Here is a 24373-nt window from a genome sequence, read left to right as displayed (position 1 = left end):
CACCCCACCACAGCCCTGCACAGAACACGGTCAGGGGACAGGCAGACTCACCCTACCACAGCCCTGCACAGGACATGGTAAGGGTAGGGCCTGACTCACCCCACCACAGCCCTGCACAGGACATGGTAAAGGTAGGGCCTGACTCACCCCACCACAGCCCTGCTCAGGACATGGTAAGGGTAGGGCCTGACTCACCCCACCACAGCCCTGCACAGGACATGGTAAGGGTAGGGCCTGACTCACCCCACCACAGCCCTGCACAGGACATGGTAAGGGTAGGGCCTGACTCACCCCACCACAGCCCTGCACAGGACATGGTAAGGGTAGGGCCTGACTCACCCCACCACAGCCCTGCACAGAACACGGTCAGGGGACAGGCAGACTCACCCTACCACAGCCCTGCACAGGACACGGTAAGGGTAGGGCCTGACTCACCCCACCACAGCCCTGCACAGGACATGGTAAGGGTAGGGCCTGACTCACCCCACCACAGCCCTGCACAGGACATGGTAAGGGTAGGGCCTGACTCACCCCACCACAGCCCTGCACAGGACACGGTAAGGGGACAGGCAGACTCTCACCACCATAGCCCTGCACAGGACATGGTAAGGGGAAGGCCTGACTCACCCCACCACAGCCCTGCACAGGACACGGTAAGGGTAGGGCCTGACTCACCCCACCATAGCCCTGCACAGGACATGGTAAGGGTAGGGCCTGACTCACCCCACCATAGCCCTGCACAGGACATGGTAAGGGGAAGGCCTGACTCACCCCACCACAGCCCTGCACAGGACATGGTAAGGGTAGGGCCTGACTCACCCCACCACAGCCCTGCACAGAACACGGTCAGGGGACAGGCAGACTCACCCTACCACAGCCCTGCACAGGACATGGTAAGGGTAGGGCCTGACTCACCCCACCACAGCCCTGCACAGGACATGGTAAAGGTAGGGCCTGACTCACCCCACCACAGCCCTGCTCAGGACATGGTAAGGGTAGGGCCTGACTCACCCCACCACAGCCCTGCACAGGACATGGTAAGGGTAGGGCCTGACTCACCCCACCACAGCCCTGCACAGGACATGGTAAGGGTAGGGCCTGACTCACCCCACCACAGCCCTGCACAGGACATGGTAAGGGTAGGGCCTGACTCACCCCACCACAGCCCTGCACAGAACACGGTCAGGGGACAGGCAGACTCACCCTACCACAGCCCTGCACAGGACACGGTAAGGGTAGGGCCTGACTCACCCCACCACAGCCCTGCACAGGACATGGTAAGGGTAGGGCCTGACTCACCCCACCACAGCCCTGCACAGGACATGGTAAGGGTAGGGCCTGACTCACCCCACCACAGCCCTGCACAGGACACGGTAAGGGGACAGGCAGACTCTCACCACCATAGCCCTGCACAGGACATGGTAAGGGGAAGGCCTGACTCACCCCACCACAGCCCTGCACAGGACATGGTAAGGGTAGGGCCTGACTCACCCCACCATAGCCCTGCACAGGACATGGTAAGGGTAGGGCCTGACTCACCCCACCATAGCCCTGCACAGGACATGGTAAGGGTAGGGCCTGACTCACCCCACCACAGCCCTGCACAGGACATGGTAAGGGTAGGGCCTGACTCACCCCACCACAGCCCTGCACAGGACATGGTAAGGGTAGGGCCTGACTTACCCCACCACAGCCCTGCACAGGACATGGTAAGGGTAGGGCCTGACTCACCCCACCACAGCCCTGCACAGGACATGGTAAGGGTAGGGCCTGACTCACCCCACCACAGCCCTGCACAGGACATGGTAAGGGTAGGGCCTGACTCACCCCACCACAGCCCTGCACAGGACACGGTCAGGGGACAGGCAGACTCTCACCACCAGCCTCTCTGTAGGACATGCTTTAAAACCCATCAGAGGATTGCACATTGGATATTGGAACGTAGGGTCACAGCTGCACACTGGCCATGTTCCCTGCTACCTTCTCCCATGCTTCTAACCAAGGCCTTTTCTCTGGGTTCCTATATAGTAAGCAAAGAGGCTGCTGGGAGCTGAATGAGCCAAGTCCTAGGAGGGGGCCCAGCACAGGAGCCTCACGAGCAGACATCCAGTCACAGAAGCCAGGGAATCTCAAACGACAGCAGCTCAACAGCGAGAGCCAGAGTTTCCAATGCCCGGGGAACCTCAGCCAAGACCAAAAATGCTGATTCTCCCACCGGGAGACAGCAGCGGTGCTATTTTAGAAAAATGCGTGGTCAATTTGTTCCGGGGATGTTTCTCAAGGAGAATAGGAGGGTAGCAGTGAGTACTCCCTGGGCAGCCAGGCACGAGGCCTGGGCCACAGAGCGCAAGCACTGAGGACAACAGAAGAAACGGCCAACTAACGTGGGGAAGGCAAACGGAATTTTCTAAGCTGTGATGGGACAGTAAAGGACGTGTGACGTCAGCATCCATGGATTCACGGCACAACAGTTAGAAATGAGACACTCGAGTCAACAGGGTCATAAGTGAGGACGCATACCTGAGGACACCCAACATGGAAAGGGCCAGGAATAATGGGAATGGCAGGAAATACAGAGAAAGTTCCGGAAAACCATTATGCTCCTGGGTGCTAATCCTTATAAACTATTCCAGAGACTATATCATTGCATAGTCAGTGTTTAAAATGTGTGTTCATGGCTGGCGCTGCGGCTCACTAGGCTAATCCTCTGCCTTCAGCGCCGGTACTCCAGGTTCTAGTCCCGGTTGGGGCGCCAGATTCTGTCCCGGTTGCTCCTCTTCCAGTCCAGCTCTCTGCTGTGGCCCGGGAGTGCAATGGAGGATGGCCCAGGTGCTTGGGCCCTGCACCCACATGGGAGACCAGGAGGAAACACCTGGCTCCTGGCTTTGGATCGGCGCTGTGCGCCAGCTGCAGTGGCCATTTGGGGAGTGAACCAACTGAAAAGGAAGACCTTTCTCTGTCTCTCTCTCTCACTGTCTAACTCTGCCTGTCAAAAGTAGAATAGAATAGAATAGAATAGAATAGAATAGAATAGAATAGAATGTATGTTCTTCATATTATTCCCTGGGTATAAAGGGTAGAAAATTCTTACACACACACACACACATACACACGCGTGCGCGCACACACACACACCCGTCCCTCCCACACCATGCTTCTTTCCCAGAGATGGTGGAGCAGACTGAGCTAAAACGGCAAATCTACGAGGAGCGCAGAGTCTCACCCAAAGCCCACCGCCACCCAGTAGTTGCGGACCCCCTGGTGGGGCCCCACCATGGGCAGGATGTCAGGGGTGTAGGTGATGGGGCCGTTGACCACGTTGACGATGTCAGCCTTTTTCAAGACCGGGATCATCTCCATGGCAATCTCCAGGTGTTCCGTTATCCGGTCCAGGTCGGCCTCAAAGAGCTCCTTCCCAAAACCTGCAAAGCCGGCCACTGGGGTCAGGGCGCCACAGCCGCACGGATGGGCACTCCCCGGTGGGGCCGTCTGCGAAAGGTGCCCAGGGAGCCACTGCCTGTTTGTTTTTTAAAATCTGCACTATCTGTACCAACAATGCCACTGTTTTTGAAATAAAATCAGTTCATCATTTTAGTTAACAGAACATTTAAACGCATGCCTGCTAAGTTTCCATTATTTAATCCAACCACAGTTTTGGAAGGAAAAAAAACCCACGGGCTGACATTGTGGCATAGAGGGTTAAGCCACCATCTGCAATGCCGGCATCCCATGTGGGCATGGGTGGTTCACGTCCCCAGGGCTCCACTTCCCATCCAGCCTCCTGCTAATGACCCAGGGAAAGCAGCAGAAGATGGCCCAAGAGTTTGGGCCCCTGCTACCCACATAGGAGACTTGGGGGAAGCTCCTGGCTCCTGGCTTCAGCTTGGTCCAGCCCCAGCCACTGCAGTCACCTGGGGAGTGACCCAGTGGATGAACGATCCCTCTCCGCCTCTCCCTCTCTCTCCCTAACTCTAACTTTCAAATAACTAAGTAAATCTTTAAGGAGAAAAAGAGGCTCCTGTTTCACTCCCGAGGCGGAAGTCTCTCCAGGACACTGGGAGCAGTGGACACTACTCCAGAATCTGGGCTGACAAGTTCGGGGCCCCTTCCAACTCTCCCTTCAGGAATGTCACGGGTCTCCTTCCACCAGCCCCCACCCACAGCCAGGGGCTGTGCTCTGGGACAAGAGGTAGGTCGGGAGCACCATCATCTTGTCCTAAAGTCACCGAGGCTTCAGAGGCCACACAGAGGAGCTTCCCGAAGAAGGGAACCACAGGGGCTTCCCCTTGCACCTGCTGGGGCCTGCACGGTGGGTCAGCCTCACGGAGGCCCAGACATCACCACAGGTTGGACCTGGACATGTGGGCCTCAGCCCAGGCACGGAGAGCAGTCTCCCCGGCCTCCACCCCAGCTGGGATTGCTGAAACCCAACCCTGGCATGGAGTAGCGGCTGCTAGAGACAGGCAGGCAGAGAGGGAGCCCTCCCCGGGGGGAAAGAGTGAGGCTGCTGGGGCCCAGGTGCACAGAGCCTGCTCAGCATCGCCCTTTGCAAGTGCAGGGGAGCAGGAACAGGAGAGGTGGGCACATTCCCTAACTGATCCAGGCGTAATTCTCCAACGGCCACCTCCCCCACTTCTCCATATTCCCGGGAGTGCTTCAGTGCCTCCCTATAAAGAGCAAAACCTGAGAAGCCTCCTTAGGCAGCCCCCTCCTCAATCTAGCACTGTAGGGGGAAGCGTCAGGCACAGTGGCTCAGGTCACCCTGGGGAAGCCCAGGGCATGCCACGTCTGGGCGCCTGGTTAGCGTTCAGCTCCTCCCTGCTGACCCAGCTCCCTGCTAACTGCACCCTGGGAGGAAGCAGCTGACGGCTCCAATACTGGGGTCCCTGCCCCCAACAGGGGAGACCCGGATGGAGCTCCTGGCTCCTGGCTGCTGCCTTGCTGGGCTCTGGTTGTTCTGAGCGACTGGGGAGTGAACCAGCAGATGGGAGATCTCTATCTGCCTCCTTCTCTTTGCCTTTCAAATAAAAACACAGCATCTAGCGCTGCAGAACCCGCTCCTGAAAGACAAAGCACAAAGCAGTCCCAGCTCCCATGGACTGCAAGGGAGAAAGGGCAGGGCTCCCGCAGGAGCCCGAGGCCTGAGCCTCCCCACCCTGGGCGTGGCACCCAGCCCCTCTCTGCTCTGTCCTCCACGGCTCCATCCTGAGCAGGCCGACGTCCCGCCTGTAGCACCTCTCCTGCTTCCCCACAGAAGCACCATAGCCGCTTCGTACAAACCTAGAAACCAGACCAAGCAAGCCGCAAAGGGAGGCGACAGCAACCCAGGAGTCCTGAACCCACCTGGAGGGGTCCCACTGGTGACCAGGAGTCCTGAACCCACCTGGAGGGGCCCCATCAGTGACCAGGAGTCCTGAACCCACCTGGAGGGGCCCCATCAGTGACCAGGAGTCCTGAACCCACCTGGAGGGTCCCCATCAGTGACCAGGAGTCCTGAACCCACCTGGAGGGACCCTGCTGGTGACCAGGAGTCTTGAGCCCACCTGGAGGGACCCTGTCAGTGACCAGGAGCCCTGGACCTACCTGGAGGGGCCCCGCTGGTGATCAGGAACCCTGAACCCACCTGGAGGGACCCCACTGGTGACCCAGGAGCCCTGACCCACCTGGAGGGGCCCCACTGGTGACCCAGGAGTCCTGACCCACCTGGAGGGGCCCCACTGGTGACCCAGGAGTCCTAACCCACCTGGAGGGGCCCCATCAGTGAGCCAGAAGCCCTGAACCTCCCTGGAGGGACCCCGTCAGTGACCCAGGAGTCCTGAACCCACTTGGAGGGGCCCCATCAGTGCCCAGGAGTTCTGAACCCACCTGGAGGGGCCCCACTGGTGACCCAGGAGTCCTGACCCACCTGGAGGGACCCCGTCAGTGACCCAGGAGTCCTGAACTCTCATCTTCTCCTGACGCTCGTAGGGGCCCAGCAGAAGTCCATCCCTCTCCTGGCGCACATAGTAGGATCCTTCCAGGTCACGGAGCACAGCGAGTTCTCGTTTCAAAGCCTTCACCTCGGGGATGGTGGACGTGACGAGGTACTGGTGCTGGACCGGAATGAGAGGATGCTCCAGGCCGATCATTTTGCCCACTTCACGAGCCCAAAACCCTAAATCAAACAATCAGAAAACATCATCACACACGTAGGGCAAGTGATCATAGCAATTCCTACTAAAACTCGACGGCTTGACTACTCTCAGAATGTCAGAACAGTCTGCACGTTCCCTCGCTGCAAACTAGAAGCAGAGGGGGGCGGCGCTGTGGAGTAGCGGGCAAAGCCACCGCCTGCAGTGCCAGCATCCCATGTGGGCGCGGGTTCGAGACCCGGCTGCTCCACTTCCAATCCAGCTCTCTGCTATGGCTTGCGAAAGCAGTGGAAGACGGCCCAAGTCCTTGGGCCCCTGCACCCACATGGGAGACCTGAAAGAAACTCCTGGCTCCTGGCTTCGGATCGGCGTAGCTCCGGCTGTTGCGGCCAACTTGGGAGTGAACCAGTGGATGAAAAACACCGCTCTCTCTCTCTCTCTCTCTCTCTGTCTCTCTCTCTGCCTCTCCTTCTCTCTCTGTGTAACTCTGACTTTCAAATACATAAATAAATCTTTAAAAAACAATAACTAGAATGGGGGAGGAGCAGACAAGAAATGTTACCTGTTGCCTGGAATTTTGAAGATGGCTGCTATGGAAGGGAACTCTGGTCCTGAGAAAAGATTTTGCCCATGAGCAACGTGGCCAAAAAAACACAAAAATTCCAAAGAAAAGAACGAACAACTCAAATGCACAGGTGTGGGTAAGGAAGACAGAAGTCATCCTCTGTGGATGGGGGTGGCCAGGTGGAGGCAGAGGCCCCATGGGCAAGGTCCATAGAACCCACCCGGCACTGGCTGCGGTCAGGTCACGGACACGCTGGGGCCCGGAATTCCACCAGGGCAGGGCTGTTCCGCCCACTTACAGTGAGAGTGTGCCCCAGCCTCGTCACGGAGGTCACGCAGAAACGGGCCTCAAAGACAAGTTTCCTCTGAGACTCATGGGTACGAGGAAGACCCCGGGGCCAGGGTGGTGGCGCAGCCCATGAAGCCGCAGATGCAACACCAGCATCCCAGGTCAGAGAGCTCCTCTGGTCCCAGCAGCTCCACTTCTGATCCAGCTCCCACTAATGCACCTGGGGAGGCAGCGGAGGATGGCCCACGTGCCTGGACCCCCGCACCCATGTGGGAGACCCAGCTGAAGTTCCAGGCTCCTGGCTTCAGGCTGGCCCCGACCCCAGACTGGGCTGTTGCAGCCATTCGGGGAGTGAACCAGCACACAGAGCATTGCTCGCCCGCTCTCGCTCCGCCTCTCTCTAACACTCTACCTTTCAAATAAATAATTGTCCTTTTAAAAAGGAAGACCCTTCCTATATACTCTGGGGGAGACGGTCCACCAGGCTTTATCAGTTCCTGTAGTCTTTTCCCATAGAAGGGCCGGAAGGCACCAGGGGTCACAGCAGGGGAATAGAGAATCCTACTTGGGCACCTCATGCGCTACAATTTTTACCATTTCCCTTTCAGTTGCTTTTCAGAATCTAAGGAGCCTGAAGCCCCCATCATTCTGAGGTTCACAGCTAGGGAAGCGTCTCCGATTATGAGCCAGCCTTGGAGTCCCGATTACACACTCTCATTGCCAAGGTTTATGTCCGCTTGGCACCCGACAGCACCCATGTGTTCTGCTGCTTCATTCTGGCCTTAGAGCTAAGCTGGGCGTTCTTGTAAAACCCCAGCAAGGGTGCCCATGCGCAAACCAGGGAATCAGCCCGTGGGCGGCAGAGCTGTGTGTGGGTCTTTCGATATTTCAGAGGCGGAATTTGTTCCTGCTGTTAGGAAGGCAAGAATTGCCGATCTCTGAACTTTCCGGAAGATAGAGTGAAGTCACGTTTTCTATTTATACACACTAGAGCGGTTTTAAAAGATGAAAGTCAAAGCACCTAGTAATTCGAATCACTGTGGCGTCCTCAGTCTACTTGTTTCAGTTAAAAACATAAATTGAAAACAAATTTTCTGTCCTGTTCAGACACATCTGTGAATTTCAGGGCTCAACTGCTTGCTTATTAATACGCTTCATCATTGAAACGGAAACGTAAGCAGAAGCATCAGAGAACCACATTACTTCGAATCCCACAGGAACTTCTGAACTGTTCTGCCTTATACCATTGGTGTCAGTTGGTCAATGCCAACTATACGTCTAATTCCCCCACAGATCAATTAAATAAACCTAAATCTAGCCAGGACTACACTTCAACCCCTGTTAGCTCACTGCCCTCCTCCATACACACACACACATACACCAGGTTCAAATGGAAGAGACAAGTGAGAAGTCACTCCAAAATCCACCATTATTACCCAAGTGACAACGGAGGAGGCAGTAAAAATGCGCATGGAAATGGCCTTGATGGCTTCAAGATGCAGGGAGTAAGAAATGGGGTTAGAGTGAAGGGTGATGCTTCTACTAGCTGGTTTAGCAGCGACCATGGAGAGATCAGACAAAATGAAGCAATTCTTTAAGGCTGATCCTTGGGCTTTAGAGGATGCAACCACAGCTCTGATCATCCAGATCAGGAAAATTCTGCAGTCCATGGGACAGCCTACACTCCCTGACCCAGGCCCCTGCACTCCTGACCCAGGCCCCTGCACTCCCTGACCCAGGCCCCTGCACTCCTGACCCAGGCCCTCCCCCAACTCCCCCCCTACCCTCGCACTAAGTCTGGGATGTCAACATCCCAGCAGAGTGGACACTGGCAGCGTTAGGTTAGGAGGCAGGAGTTGAGCCATCTACAGAAACACCATGAAAAGCTGACCCTGGCCCAGCCGCGGGCATGTAACACTCATGTTAGTACAGCGAATTCTCGGCAGGATTCTGTACTCATCAGTTAGTACTGCGAGTTCTCGGCAGGATTCTCTACCTGGGGAGCCCTGTTCTGGGGACTTTACCTTCCTCTTAGCTCATTTCCTGCTGCTGGTAACTTTGAACTGGCCAAGCTCCAAGGCAGGCAAGGCCAGGAACTGGGCTGAGACTCCACCACCCTGGACCACGTCGGGAACAGCCCACACCCTGGGCTCCCTGTGTGAGGACGTGTGAAAGCCCGGGCAGCTGTCACCTCCCCCACATGGGGGTCCTACTTCTGAGTCCATAGCCTGGTGGCTGTTTTCTTGTCAAACATTGATTGATTGATGTGAAAGGCAGAGTGATGTGAGATTGGGAGAGAGAGCACTTCAATCCACTGGTTTCCTCATCAAATGCCCACAACAGCCAGGGCTGGACCAGCAGAAGCCCAGAGCCTGGAACTCAATCCGAGTCTCCATGTGCCGGGTGGCAGGGGCCCAAGCTCACTGCTTTCCCAGGCGCTTCACTGGGGAGCTGGATCAGAAGCAGATTGGCCAATATGGGATCAAGTACCACAAGTGGCGGCTTAACCCACTGCGCCACAAGGCCAGTCCCTGTCCTGGTCGCTTTAGGTTTTGGAACTGGCCTCAGGGCCAGGCTGGTTCTGGTCTCCCTGGGCCACTCCCACAGCTCAGATCCCCACAGTGCGGCCTGGACTCGCACCTCCACTCTGCGTGAGCTTAGGTTCTAGAAAGCGCTGCATCCAAACCTCTCCTCCCACTCCCTGGTCACCAGGCATCACCCATGGGAGGCTTCTACCCTTACACGAGGGACTTGGTTCTTTGTTCTTTCCTACACATTTGCAAATAATTCAACACAGCGCCCTCTCCACACCTCCTGCCTTGTAATAAGGCTGATCTCCTCCGGCCACTTTTGCCCACTGCACGAGGAGAGAGGAAGTCAAGGGACAGAGCTGATAGGAAAGAGGAAAACAAAACAGAGCACAGCACAGACAGCAGAGGCCACACAGGCTCAGCAAGGCGCTGCGTGCAGGTGCCTGGCTGGCGAAGCCTTGGGCATGGAGGGAGACAAGACCTGTCCCACCACTCCACAGGAAGTGGCCTCTGCTGACCAGGGTCCTGGTTGGTCAGGCCTCTTTGGAGATCACTCATGTGCCCCATCTGTGACTCCTCATAGCACGGAGTTTAGAAAAACGCATTACAATGGCGACTTACTGTGGAAATAAATATTGCTCATTTTAGGAAAGCAACAAATAAAGTAAGGTCTTCTATGTTAGTTCTCAAAATATGAGTTGGGAACGTGTGGCTACCAGAAGCACTGTGTTGAGAAAAGTGGTGTGGCTTCGCCCAATCCTGAACCAACAAGTGTATGGATTGATTAGCCAAGTCTGCTGCAGGTGCGGGATATGGGAGTCGGTGTGTGTAACATTTGCTATCACCATGGAAACCATCGCATGGTTTCAGGAAGTGAACTCGTGAGAACAGGAAAAGCATTGAAAGATTACAGAAAATCCTCCCAACTCAGAGAAAAGTGCAAATGATTTCACAGCCTCGGATTTTCTTACAGAATATAAACCGGGGGTTCCCAGGGCAGCGGGAGAGGGGGTGCAAGGAGGAGAATGTGTGGGCAGCAGAGGCTCAGACCCAAGGCACTGTGACTTTATGTCATTGCTTTCATTTTCCATGCAAGTCATTTTGCATTTTTTAAATCACAAATTATAGTGAAGACAGCATGGGACTTCTACGCTTTTCCAACAGGAGGCATGGGTTAGAAAAAATCAGAAATACTAAATGAGACCCTCAAATACTGCAGCTATGACTCCAAGGACCAGAGGGAAGTGCCCATGGGGAGCTCCATCTGAGAGGAAACGATGCTAGGGGCCCATGCTTCCGGCATGTATGGGGCATACGTTTTGATCTGTATGTAGGAAAGACTGATTTCGGTTTATAATTTAAGCAATGACCCAGTGAAAATGAATTATGGCCTCCTGCTTCTCCTGGATTTTAGTTGACCATTATGAACTGCAAGAAAATATTAACTCCTCGTCCATTTTAGATGGCACACACACTTCCAGTGGCATCTGCTTTTGCAGGTGTGACGGTCGGAAGTGACTTCAGAAGGGGTCAGTGTCATGGCACCGAGGGTTAAGCTGCACCTGCTGGGCCAGCATCCCAGATGGGCGCCAGTTCAAGTCCTGGCTGCTCCACTTCTGATCCAGCTCCCTGCTAATGCACCTGGGAGGGCAGTGGAAGATGGCCCAAGTCCTTGGGCCCCTGCACCCACGTGGGAGACCCAGATGGAGTTCTTGGCTCTCAGCTTCAGCCTGGCTCACCCTGGCTGTTGTGGCTATGTGGGGGAGGGAACCAGAAGATAGATCTCTCTCTCTCTCTCTTGCTTTCTCTGTCACTCTGCCTTTCAAATAAATAAATATCTTCTTAAAAAGAAAGAAAGCAATTTCCAAAGCCACAGGTCTGTGAGACATGTGTTCCCTCAGCATTAAAAGACACAGTCCCATGTCACCCGCTGTGCAGCTCAGCCACGGAGCGCTGTCCTGCTGGCCCTGCCCTGTACCGATGAAAGGTGAGTGGGGCCGGTTAGCTCAGACGGTTTCGCTACTCTGTGAGTCTGAGTACAACAAAGTAACCTACAGAAAGGATCATGAAATAATCGTACTGATGTCTGGGAAACGAAGGATGACAAGTGCATTGCTGGAGTGGAAAGTGACCAGAACTGGATGAGAGAGAACCCAGAAGGGCAAATCAGCCCGAAAAAGCCAGCTGAGGATGAGTGGGAGGAAGTGAGTTTGACACCAGGATTTGGTTATCACCAATAAACAAAGAAAGAGCAGACACAGGAAAAACAGGCATAATTTGGTAAAATAATAATAAATAAAATGCCTGGAGCAGAAGAAAACGGAGAAAAACTTCAACTTGCCGTGGACAGGCAGGGACAGAGCAGTGCGCACACAGCAAAAGCCACACGCGGCCACACTCCTGCGGAGCCTCTCCGGGGGCTGCCCAGGGCCAGGCCCCCTCCCCAGTCATGCTTCCTCGCCCCTCTGACAAAGGTGCCAGGCTCACCGGCGGCATTGACCAGGCGCTTTGCTCTCACGGAGCCCTGAGGTGTGTCCACGTCCCATGTGCCGTCCGACCTGGGTGCCAGCGAGGTCACCGGGGCAGGGTACTTCAACAGGGCTCCGTACTTCCTGGCCCCAGCGGCCAGGGCCATGGTGAGCGAGTACGGGTCAATGTGGCCATCTCCGGGGTTGTAGAGCCCAGCAAGAACCTGCACCGGTCAGAGAGAGCCAGTGTTACAGCGGGCATGTGCATGCCCAGTGCAGACAGGCTGTCATCCCACAGTGTAGACCAGCCTGTAGTCCCCTAGTGTAGACACAGCACATCACCTCCTAGTGTAGACCAGCCTGTCATCCCACAGTGTAGACCAGCCTATTGTTCCCCAGTGTAACACAGCACATCACCTCCCAGTGTAGACACAGCCTGTCGTCCCCCAGTGTAGACACAGCCTGTCACCAGACACTTACTGACACTCGGCACCAGGACACGCACCACTGCCGATGTGGGGATGTTTTTGGAAGGGCTTGTGAAGAACTGTAGGGATGCTTCACGCAGGGTCCGGGGGAGTTCCCCAGCCGTGCCGTAACGGTCAGAGTCAGGGTTTGCTCACTGATTCCATCGTTTTATTGCGGCAGCAAACAACCCTGGCCCAGACCAAGCGTGCAGAGCTCCGAGATGGTGCTCAGTGGCCACCAGCAGCGAACACAAGCTTCTGCCCCCCACCAGCCCCACCTGGGGCATGCAGGCCAGGTGTGCACTGTGGAGCCGAGAGCCCGGGTTCGAATCTCTGCTCCGGCTCTCTCCGCACAGTGAACCAGCGCTGCTATGCAAACTGTCTACACTCCAGTTTCCGTATAGGAATCGTACATGCCCCTACTATTATTGTGAGGATTAAACGAGATCACACACAGGGCTTAGTGCAGGACCTGGTACCTGGACAGCAGCTGCAGCAAGTGTAGGTGGCAGCTGTTATTATTCAAAAGGGATCATCACCCAGTAGGGAAAAGATGCTGTATCTCCCCCCCCCCCCCGAGCATTCTCTCGAGCAAACAGGGCTGTGAACAGGGATCCACGCCCAGCGCAGAGCGGTGAGGCACCAGTGGTGTGTGTAGCGCACTGTGACGTGATTCTACCCTGAGTTTTAAATGTGAACAACACGCTCTTCCTAGACATGTGCTTGTCTGGGTGACTCTCCACAATCGATGCAGAGAAACTGTTCTGTGTGGGGGCCACAGTAGCAGGAGCTTACTGAAAACGCCTCCTTGGGGCCCTGCGCCGTGGCTCGGCAGGCTGCCCCCCCCCCCCCCCCCCGCAGCACTGGCACCCCCTAGCTCCAGTTCCAGTCCCCGCTACTCTGCTTCTGATGCAGCTCCCTGCTAACTGCCTGGGAAGGCAGCGGAGGATGGCCCAGGCGCTTGGACCTCTGCACCCCCGCGGGAGACCCAGATGGAGTTCCAAAAACTTCTGGCTTCTTTGCAGCCATTTGGGGAATGAACCATTAGATGGAATATTGTCTCGTATCTCCTCTATGTCACTTTGGCATTCAAATAAATAAATCTTGTAAGGAAGGAAGGAAAGAAGAGAGGGAGAGAGGGAGGGAGGGAGGGAGGGATGGAGGAAGGGAGAGAGGGAGGGAGGGAGGGATGGAGGAAGGGAGAGAGGGAGAGAGGGAGGGAGGGAGGGAGGGGAAGGGAGGGGGGGGAGGAAGTTAGGAAGACAAGAGGCTTCCTCAGTTGCCATAGGTAGAAAACTCTTAAGATTTTCACTTCCTTTTCATATCTCATTTAACAACGATGTAGTGCCCCCAAATCCCCAATCTAATCATCTGGTGCTGCCACTCAACATGTGAGCATCAAGTTCTTCCAACCTCAGTTACCTTCTTGGAGTAAGGTCTGCTCACTTAAATGCAAGTGTACGAAGCGCGCTGCCCCGGGAGGAATACCTTGTCCACGTTGAGCAGGGGGAACATCTCCTGGACCTTCTCAGGCCCGATCAAGTACTGCTCCGTTGCATGCCAGCCGGCGCGCGTCATCTGATACTTAAACTCATCCACCCGCACGGGCGTCGTGGCCAGCCGGATGCTGCCTGGCTGATGGAATCCCACCGCCTGCAGCATAAGAGCACAGAAAGCAACCATGATGTGGTTCTCCTCCGGCATGCGGACGATGCAGGTGTGCGAGCCAGGAGATCCGCTGTGCAGGCAGAGTCACTTACGAAAAGGCACTGCTCTAAGTCCCTCCCACCGGCTGGGACCAGGCTGAGCCGTGCGATGCTGGTGCAAGCAAAGCAAAGGCCCCGGGGTGCTCCCGGTGCACAGGTGCACACATCAGTGTGTGACCCTGACCAAAGGGGTGAGCAGCATGTGCAGAGTGGGAGAGAGAGGGACCAAGGGTTCGAGGGGGCCCACTCTGATGAGGCAAAGTCTGAGCTGAATTCAGCCTTCACGTGACATTCCAGGACACCCTGCAGCTCGCTGAGTTCTCTGCCAGACCTCACAGTGCAGGGACAACGATGCCGCCCTGGGCTAGGGAGTGAGAGGGCCTGACCCGCAGGCAAGGGAGGCTTCCCAGGGGAGGAAACCCTAGGGGAGAGGACACTGTGTTGGGACGGGGGTGAGGGGATGTTGTTTCAACCAGAGGAGGCAGCAAAACAAACCCAGGAAACTGGGCTGAGCCCAACACATTCCAGACCTGGACATCATTGAGGACAGCTGAATGAGGCAGAAGAAAACGCTGGCGAGGCAGGCAGGGGTCAGCAGACCTGTGGCCTCGGGCCGACAGACCTGGGCCATCAGGTGGTGCTGAGCGGGGACACCCCGCAGAGCACTCGGGCAGGCTCCATCCTGGCCTGTGGGCGTGCAGAGGGGAGCAGGTGCGGGCGCAGGCCTCAGGACAGAAACAAGCGGGCTGGGCTCTGAGCAGCGCTGTCTCCAGGCTGCGGGACAACGTGGCGCCCACCCTCTTACATCCTTGGCCACGCACCTGCTGAAAAGCTCTGCTTCCTGAGTTCTGGGGAGGGCAGCTGGCAAAAGGTGCTTTCAAAAGCTACTTTTTATCCTTTCTTCACATAAATAATCAAGAATAGCTAATGAGATGGAGAAGTTAAATGATTTTAAAGCAAACTCCAGGGGTTGTTAACGTCTCACCCTGTTTCTGTACCACATTCAACACTGACATCGGCAGCTCCACAGGTGTCAACCCCGCCAGAAATCTCACTCGCTTGCTGTAGACCCATCTCAACCTGCAAACAGTTTTGTGTGAAATGCATTTACCTGCCCCGTCTCTTCTTCCAGTTTCTCATACAGTTTGATGCTGTCATAATGTATTTTCTTCAGATTTATTCCAGGATGGAAGTACGTTGTCAACCCCGCCTTGAAAGAGAGGAGAAGAGGAAATATTGAAAAAAAATCGGCATTCTCAGAATGTTCCCTGCCAAACCACTGCACAGTGCAGGAGAGGGCTGTGTGGCCATCGAGACCGGGATGTTCAGATGGAAGGTTTGGGAACAAGAAGTTGGTAGGAAATGGAATTAAAAGATAAATTCATTTTAGTACAAAAAATGTGGAATCCACTATAGCTTTTACATAATATTCATTTTCCAAGAACTTTGTACAGACTTCTCATATGCATGGATTTCAGATTTTGGCTTGTTGCACAAAAATAAGCTCATCTTTTAATTTCATTTCCACAAACTGCTTGAAGTCCCTGGTACATGCTCTCAGGCAGCGTAAGTGGGGAGGACCCCTGGACCAGCAACTTGCGTGTGTGTAGCCACAAAACTGAAGGACCCCGGGCCAGCAAAGGGGTCTCCCCGACCCAACTCCCCCTCTCCCTCGGATGGAGCAGACTCCAAGCAGGAGAAAACTCATCCTGGAACCCTGTGAGGAGGCACCCTGGGAGCTCACCCTGCTGGATGAGCACACACGTGGTACCTGCCCACAGGGACGAGCTGCTCGCGAGGGGAATATGTGAACATCAGCCATGCCTGAGCTGCCCAAGCCAGCTCCTGTCCACACCACGAACTCTCAGCAACTGCATGAAGCCGGTCCTCTGCTGTTCCCATGTCTGGGGCCTCATTCTGCAGCCACTTCTGTATGGGCACGGCCCCTGCACTCACAGAGGGCTCAGGGTGGGCTCTGGGCACACCTGCCCCTCTCCTTTCTCAGACATGTGCTGTCCAGTGCGTGAGTGGACAGCTCTGCTCTGTTGAACAGCAGGGACTCCGGCCCTCGGGCACTGCCAAGTGGACCTCACTGTGCTTCGAAGCATCTCCTGTCAGCTGAGAGAACCCAGCCGCAGGCTGGCTGCTGCCCCTCTTCAAGATCACAGAGCTTGGTGCCTGGATGCAGTCGGACCACCAGGAAGCACTGCTGTCTACACTGCATGGTCCGCTTCTTCCTGCCCAGGAGCAGGAGATCAGTGCCCTTCCAGGTGAGGGTCCCGTGGGTTCACTGCCGTAGCACTGTCGTTCCAGGCAGCCGGCCTTGTCTCAGGGGCACATTCTCGTGCAAGCTCATGGTCAGGGAAGTCAGTACCCATGGCTGGACAGCAGCCGCATCTCTATTGAATGCCCCCACCTCGCTGCCAGGACGGAGTACAGTACAGGCTCTGGTTCCTTAAGCACAACAATTAAATCCCAAGCATTGGCTTTTGTCTGTTCATGTCTTTAAAATTTGGGGCTGTGCATTTCAGCCCTCCGATTTAAATGGTTTGAATGCCACACCTTGTACTGCACCCGCTGCTGAGTTAAGAGCCAGCCTTGTGACTCGGGCTATGAAGAAGGTGCCACGTCTTTCTCCCCTGTGACTTCACCAAGGACACACTGAACGGGAAGTTCAAGAACAGAGAACCCATTGCTCTGACCTTCAGGATTCTGCAGTTGTCCTGGAGTCACGGCACATTAATGCGTGCAGCAATTAAACCCAGGGTTCCTGGTGACAGGCGGGCACTGTGACCCACGGTTAGGACCCCTGTGCCTCACACCTGGCTCAGGCTGCGGACTCCTGTTACTGCAGACCCTGGGAGGCAGCCGGCCATGGCTCAAGTGATTGGGTTCCTGCCACCCACAGAGAGAGCAGGAAGCAGCTCTTGGCTCCTGGTCGCAGCCTGGCCCGGCCCTGGCCACGACAGGCATTTGGGGAGAAGCCAGCAGATGCGAGCTCTGTCTCTGTCCCTCCTGTTCCTCTGTCTCTTAGATGCATTTATCTGTTTTCAAGGCACATGACTAAGCGACAGACCCGCAGGCCAAGGTAGAACTACGGGAACCCCAGGAAGAGTAGCTGTAGGTGGGGAGGGTTGCAGAGGCCTTTGGGGCAGGGGGCTTAGCTCTGGTGTGAATACAGACAATGGAGGGGAAGGCGAGACAGGGACACCCACTAAGAATGACAGCCCTTGGGAAACGAAGGATTGGTGAGGAACAAATCAGTGAGGGCGAGGGAAAGCTGTCGGGGCTCAGGACGATGCCCCCCACTCTGCTTCAGCACCCTCTGCACCCCCAAGGCCCTGGACTGGCCACACACCCCCTGCACCCCAGGGCTCCCGGCGTCCAGCCCACACTCACACCCCAAAAAGCTCAGCACAGCCACTGGAACACAGATATCCACTGTTCACCCACAACATGCCAATCAAGACATACTCCCCTATCCAGAGACCAGAAAACACACGGAACCGGCTCGAGATGGGAGCCGCTACTCCTCACCCACACCTGGGATCCTGATGACCTCTGACCACAGTGCCCGTCCTGTCCCTGTCCCCTGTCACAGAGCAGCGGGAGCAGCGGGTCTCTGCATTTTAACTGCAGGGGACAAATCCCAGAGAAACAAACGCCTCACTAGGAAACACCTGCTAGCTGTCTCTCGCAGACAGACGCGTTTCCCTCCGTGACCCGCGCCACTGCGGCCACAAGACACAACAGCGCTGGCCACACTCCCGACACAGGAGGGCCGCCCCTGGACACCCACCCTCAGGCCTTCACCGCGCCCCAGTGGCTGCCTGGAGGGCCCACGCCCCCGCCCCGTGCGCTCCTGAGCCCTGCTGCCAGCGCCGAGACTTGAAGCCGCATTTCTATGGCCATCTGGCAGCACCTGTGCACGCCTAGCGCAGGGCATGGAGGACGTCGACAGGAGGGACACGGGCGCCCGCACCTCGCTCAGGTCGGCCCCGGAGTCCCACCCAGTGCACCCACACGCCCAGTGCGCCCCGGGCACGAGAAGACTGCATCCACACAGTGGCGACGAAGCCCCCTCCTTGGGTCCCCTGGTAACTACAAACAGGAACTGCAACATCGCCTTCCGGCTCCCAGCAGCTCCCCTGCCCCTCACCTGCCCAGGGCAGCGGCTCCGGGGAGCCCGCACTCCACACCGCTCCTCTGTCCACTGCATGCAACATGCCAGTGCCTGGTGGACCAGGCAGCCCTGGCAGAGTTCAGCGGAGCCTGGGCACCTGTGGGCTCATTCTTATGTCCTGTGGAGGCCAAGTTTGCCTCACAGCACAAATCTAGCTTCACAAGTGAATAAAAAATCCAACCACCACCAAACAGAGGCGAGGGAGTCTACCAGGGCACCGCCAAAGTTTGTGGACAAAATGAATTAAAAGTAAGTTTATTTTGTTACAAATTTTGAAATCCATGTATATGATTCAAAAAGTTCACGAGGAATGCCAATTGTAAGGAAGTGACACATGGGTCATCACACCACACAAGAATAAAACCTTCCAGTGCCACTTCCCACCACCTTTTGGAAGAGCCTGGCAGATCAAGACTTTGGGCTAATACTCAGGATCGCTCAGGCGGTGTCCTGACGCACGGAACACGTGTCCTGTGTTCGTCACGCGTGCCCAGAACAACTCAGCTTCAAGCACCACCACTAGTCCCACTTCACACTTCAGGAAACGCAAGCCTAGGGAACTTGCTGAAGTCACAGGGTGGGAAATGGTTTGCAAGGCCAGGACTGGAACCCAGAAGCCATCAATCAAAACCAACACAGGGGGTGCCCTGGCGCTGTGGCCTAGGGGCAAAGTTGCTGCCTGCTGTGCTGGCATCCCATATGGGCTCTGGTTCGAGTCCTGGCTGCTCCACTTCCCGTTCAGCTCTCTGCTGTGGCCTGGGAAAGCAGTGGAGGATGGCCCAAGTGCTTGGGCCCCTGCACCCACGTGGGAGACCCGGAAGAAGCTCCTGGTTCCTGGCTTCGGATCAGTGCAGCTCCAGCCACTGCAGCCAACTGGGGAATGAACCATGGAATGGAAGACCTCTCTCTCTCTCTCTCTCTCTCTCTCTCTCTCTCTGCTTCTCCTCTCTCGGTGTATCTCTGACTTTTGAATAAATAAATAAATCTTAAAAAAAAACCAAAACCAACACAGGGACACTAACCAAACCGCAGCTGCATTTCCTGCTCTGGTTCCAGGGAACCACTGCCCCAGGAACCGTGCTCAGAGGCCAGGGGAGGGCAGCCTGGGCTGGGCGCGGGCTTGCTTACTGCGGGCCAGGTGGACCTGGGGCTGGGGGCGGGGCTTGCTTACTGCGGGCCAGGTGGACCTGGGGCTGGGGGCGGGGCTTGCTTACTGCGGGCCAGGTGGACCTGGGGCTGGGGGCGGGGCTTGCTTACTGTGGGCCAGGTGGACCTGGGGCTGGGGGCGGGGCTTGCCTACTGTGGGCCAGGTGAATCCTGGGGTGGGGGCGGGGCTTGTTTACTGTGGGCCAGGTGGACCTGGGGCTGGGGGCGGGGCTTGCTTACTGTGGGCCAGGTGGACTTGGGGCTGGGGGCGGGGCTTGCTTACTGCGGGCCAGGTGGACCTGGGGCTGGGGGCGGGGCTTGCTTACTGCGGGCCAGGTGAATCCTGGGGCGGGGACGGGGCTTGTTTACTGTGGGCCAGGTGGACCTGGGGCTGGGGGCGGGGCTTGCTTACTGTGGGCCAGGTGGACTTGGGGCTGGGGGCGGGGCTTGCTTACTGCGGGCCAGGTGGACCTGGGGCTGGGGGCGGGGCTTGTTTACTGCGGGCCAGGTGGACCTGGGGCTGGGGGCGGGGCTTGCTTACTGCCTGCCAGGTGGACCTGGGGCTGGGGGCGGGGCTTGCTTACTGTGTGCCAGGTGGACCTGGGGCTGGGGGCGGGGCTTGTTTACTGCGGGCCAGGTGGACCTGGGGCTGGGGGCGGGGCTTGTTTACTGTGGGCCAGGTGGACCTGGGCTGGGGGCGGGGCTTGCCTACTGTGTGCCAGGTGGACCTGGGGCTGGGGGCGGGGCTTGCCTACTGTGTGCCAGGTGAATCCTGGGGCGGGGGCGGGGCTTGCTTACTGCGTGCCAGGTGGATCCTGCCGTGAGCTCCGACTTCTCCAGCAGGACCACGTCTCTCATGCCTGCCTTGGCTAGGTGGTAGGCCAGGCTCACGCCCACACAGCCCCCTCCGATGATCACTGTTTCCGCTCTGTCCTTCCATGTCGTATCTGGTTTTTCCTCCCTGGAAGACAGTTAGGTCTTAAATGAGGACTTGGCTGGGCTGCGGCGGCTGTAGTTTTGGTCCGAATGGTGTACTTCCATTACCCATTTCTCTAGTACTGAACACCTGGTGACTGTGAGATTTGCCGATTTAGCAGTTTGGAGCACGTGAACCGACGTGGGCAATCCGGCTATGCGGGCGGTGGGGGTGGGGCGACATTTTCGTCCCATCCCATTTACTGATTCTGGTCCATGGTAAGGAACCAACACAGCTAAAGAAATGAACAAGTAGCTTCTTTAAAAAAAGAGACAGAGAGAGAGTACAGAATACTTTTTCTCACTTAAAAAGAAAAACCATAATTATCTTGACATTTAGCACCTGTAAATCTAGTTCACCTCATGTCTCCAGTGCTTTCCAGGCTGAAGAGAATGGAGTAGGACCTGACTTCCCCACAACATGCACCTGCTCCTCTGCTGACAGCCAGGTGGGACCCCACTCTCACCCCCGCCCCGTGCACCTGCTGCTCTGCTGACAGCCAGGTGGGACCCCACTCTCACCCCCGCCCCGTGCACCTGCCCCTGTGTGACTGCACAGCTGTCTTCCTGGCTGCACTGGCTGCTGCTTGAAGGCAGGCACAGTGTCTGCCCACATCTGCATGAGTAACGAATGAAAACCTCTGACACTTGCCGCAGCTGACGCTCAACCCTCCACAGACCACACTGTGCCTAGGTTTATCCCACAAAGGTGGTGCTCATTAGCATGGGGCATCTGTTAATTACTAGCACAGGTTATACTTTTGCTTGACTGGCTGATTCATTCATTCTTCCCTCATCAGATCTGCTGCCCGAGTTCCCACCATGAACAGGGTGCCAGACAACACCGTGCTCTCTGCAGCACGGTGAAGTAGCAACTTGACAGTAGGGACTCCATTTTGGAGCACTTGAGACTCCACTCTGGGAAAGCACCCCCCCCCCCCACCGTGAGACTCTGGTCTGAAACTATCATCTAAAACAGTAGAACAATAGCAGTCCACTACATCACACTTGGCAGAGCATAGGAACCCCCTAGCATAATTGTTCAAGCTTGAAAGTAGAAAGGTTGCACCTGGGTTAATGATAAAAATGTAATTTGTCTATGTCCTACATATAATTAAAACCAATACCTGGATTAATGTCAGGATTTTAAGATTGTAACTGGTATTGTCAAGATTATAATTGATACTAGTTTCGCATAGGTTTTAGGTCAGCTTGACCCCGGTAACCATGTATTCCCCCCTGTTCCTAGCAACCATGAATTCCCCTCCCGATTTTGTGGTTTTTGCCTTTATAAACCCTGTTGCTTTAGGCTTCAGGGTCGAGAGTTCTTTAGGGCATGAGCCCACTCTCCACCACGGGCAAATAAAGGACCATCAAATTTTATCAATGTGTGGAGCTCCTTTGTTCATACTCGCTCAGGTACAACAGTAGGAGCCAGGAGCTCAATCAATCAAAACCACAGAGTGGACATCATAAGACAGCTGGTGGGAAGGAGGGGTACGTGCAGGAAGCAAGACAGGTGAGGACAGGAGGACACTCCAGGCTGCAGGGACAGCCACGTGGCAGGGCCGCAGAGGCCAGCGAGTGCAGGCCCCGTTGGAGGGGCCCGAGGAAGCCCCCACCTCTCTTTTGTTCTGTGCCTCATTGCCGTGTGTCGAGCCCCTGGGACCGCTGGTTCTCAGTACATACTGCTGAATTCGTCTGTGAATTATGTCCTTCGTGTTGTTCTTTCTTCCTGCAACAATCCCTTAATTATATGCAGCTCTACCTTAGAGATTCAAAAAAGGAATTACTAAAGGTGCAAGGATCGCTCCCATATAATATTTTAGTAACAAAAGAATCTGAAAGCTGTGAGTCTGAGGAAAAGTCTTAAACCAAGGGAACAAACCAACAGGAACTTTCCCTGAAGTTAACACAGTGATGGCGTCTGTTTCACTCTCTACTTGGAAGGAGGTCATGTGTTTGCATTCCATGTTGCTACCCAGTCCTGAGACGTACAACATAGACTGCCTTCAGTTTGTCATCCGAAGTCAGGTCTCTGTATCAGTTAAACTGATTTGGAAACTTTGTATTTTCATGTAATTTCAAATTTAAGAAAAATTGCCTAAATTGTACAAGTAACTCTTAGAATACCTAGAAGGGAAATGATATCTCTAATTTATTCTCAAACACATTTTTCCATGAACGTCTGAATTCCAAGCACTCTGGAGTTGATTTGTAGCATTCTACTATAAGAAAATATTTTTGCCCTGTTTGTTTGCTGCTTATATGAACATGAACCATGTGGACAGTTGTCCTACTCAGGGGTTTATAATCCATTTCTGTGGGGATTTATTTTATAGCCATGCTGTTCCGGGTTTGACCAGCAGGGGGTGCTCTAAGCTGATCCCTGTCTGACACGGCCACAAGATTCTCCAAGCAGTTCCTCCTCTGTGGCACCAAGACAGCTCCAGCACTTCTGTCCCAACTAGCTTCTAAATGACTCTTACCATCTCTTTGTGAGCTACATAAGAAAACAGTGCCCCTAGGACCCCACTGCTTTGCACAGACATCCACTTCGGTTGAGACCACCATGGTACTTCATAACTTGGGAGGTTCATCTGTGTGTTCGGGCGAGAGAATACGATTTCTTTTAGGGACACAGTCAGGTACAAATTTGAGATCAGGAAACCCGAGTCCCACTGATCAGCTACTTCAGGGACATTCGGACGGGGGTCCCCAAATTCCCTCCCCAGCAAAACGGGGCTATGACCGCACTGTGCTGCTCCCTGCTCCCTGCGCCCTGCACACCGTTCACAGCGGCATCCGGAGGCACGTGGACAGCTGCTCTGTCTTCTGCTGGTGGGCTTCAGGGAAAAGCTGAAGCCGTGGAAAACACCCACCTCCCCTATTAGAAGTGGAAGACATTAATGGCCTGTGGGCTTGCCCAAGTGCCTTCCACCATACGGCATCTTCCCGATGGTATCGGTCGGGGTGTGCGGACAGTTGGCCATGGAAATAACCCAAATCTGGACCCTTCAACACAGAACCGCCCTTGTGCATCGGATGCGGGAAACGATGCGGCCCTGGGTGTCTCGTCTTTTCAACTCTGCTTTAAAGAGATCGTCTGGTGGCGCCACGGCTCGCTAGGCTAATCCTCCGCCTGTGGTGCCGGCACCCCAGGTTCTAGTCCCGGTTGGGGAGCCAGGTTCTAGTCCTAGTTGCTCCTCTACCAGTCCAGCTCTCTGCTGTGGCCCGGGAAGGCAGTGGAGGATGGCCTAAGTCCTTGGGCCCTGCACCCGCATGGGTGACCAGGAGAAGCACCTGGCTCCTGGCTTCGAATCAGCGCAGCACCGGCTGCGGCGGCCATCTGGGGAGTGAACCAACGCAATGAAGATCTTTCTCTCTGTCTCTCTCTCACACTGCCTACTCTATCTGTCAAAAAAAAAAAAAAAAAAAAAAAGATCAAGTCATCCTGCACTGGACAATAAGTACCGCCCTTGTGTATTCCCCTGATGCTGTGGCCACCTGCGCTCTGTTCCACGTGGCAGCAGCCCTGTGGGCGGGCGAGGAGCCGCGAAGTCAGCGTGGCCTGTATCCGGCGAGGTCATCACCGAGGTCACCGCGCCGGGGCAGCAGGGCCAGTGCCCCGGTGGCTGTGACCCCCAGAGACTCACAGACATGGAGAAACCATGCCGAGCAGCCGGCCGGGGGCTCGACCCAAAGGCTGCCACCGCGCCGCGGCACTGTCTCTTCACAGCCGGGCGGCGCCAGAGCTGAAGCAGCGGACCAAGCCTCCCCGTGGACGTCCTAGCCACACACGCGGGCGCACACCCAACAGCCCTCCAGGATCCGGGGACCGCACGGGACCCACACGCGGCGCGGAGACCCTCACCACGCGCACCCCGCGCCACCGAGTCCACCCTCAAGGCGG

The 24373-nt window shown here is 55.7% G+C and overlaps 1 protein-coding gene across 1 annotated transcript in view; it reads right to left on the bottom strand.

The window, feature by feature from the left end:
* Positions 1-24373, bottom strand: part of DMGDH (dimethylglycine dehydrogenase) — a 53374-nt gene that overhangs the window by 28713 nt on the left and 288 nt on the right. Inside the window, exons 2-7 of the mRNA XM_062212513.1 lie at positions 20284-20446; positions 15268-15366; positions 13939-14103; positions 12003-12207; positions 5906-6154; positions 3224-3422 (exon numbers count right to left, since the gene is read on the bottom strand). Of these exons, the coding sequence (XP_062068497.1) occupies positions 3224-3422; positions 5906-6154; positions 12003-12207; positions 13939-14103; positions 15268-15366; positions 20284-20446 (1080 nt within the window). The remainder of the gene's footprint in view (positions 1-3223; positions 3423-5905; positions 6155-12002; positions 12208-13938; positions 14104-15267; positions 15367-20283; positions 20447-24373) is intronic.

Source organism: Lepus europaeus, chromosome 15, assembly GCF_033115175.1.
Source record: "Lepus europaeus isolate LE1 chromosome 15, mLepTim1.pri, whole genome shotgun sequence".
In the NCBI taxonomy this organism is placed as follows: domain Eukaryota; kingdom Metazoa; phylum Chordata; class Mammalia; order Lagomorpha; family Leporidae; genus Lepus; species Lepus europaeus.
The sequence above is the reverse complement of the archived record's forward strand: the minus strand, read 5'-3'. Positions and strand labels throughout refer to the sequence as shown.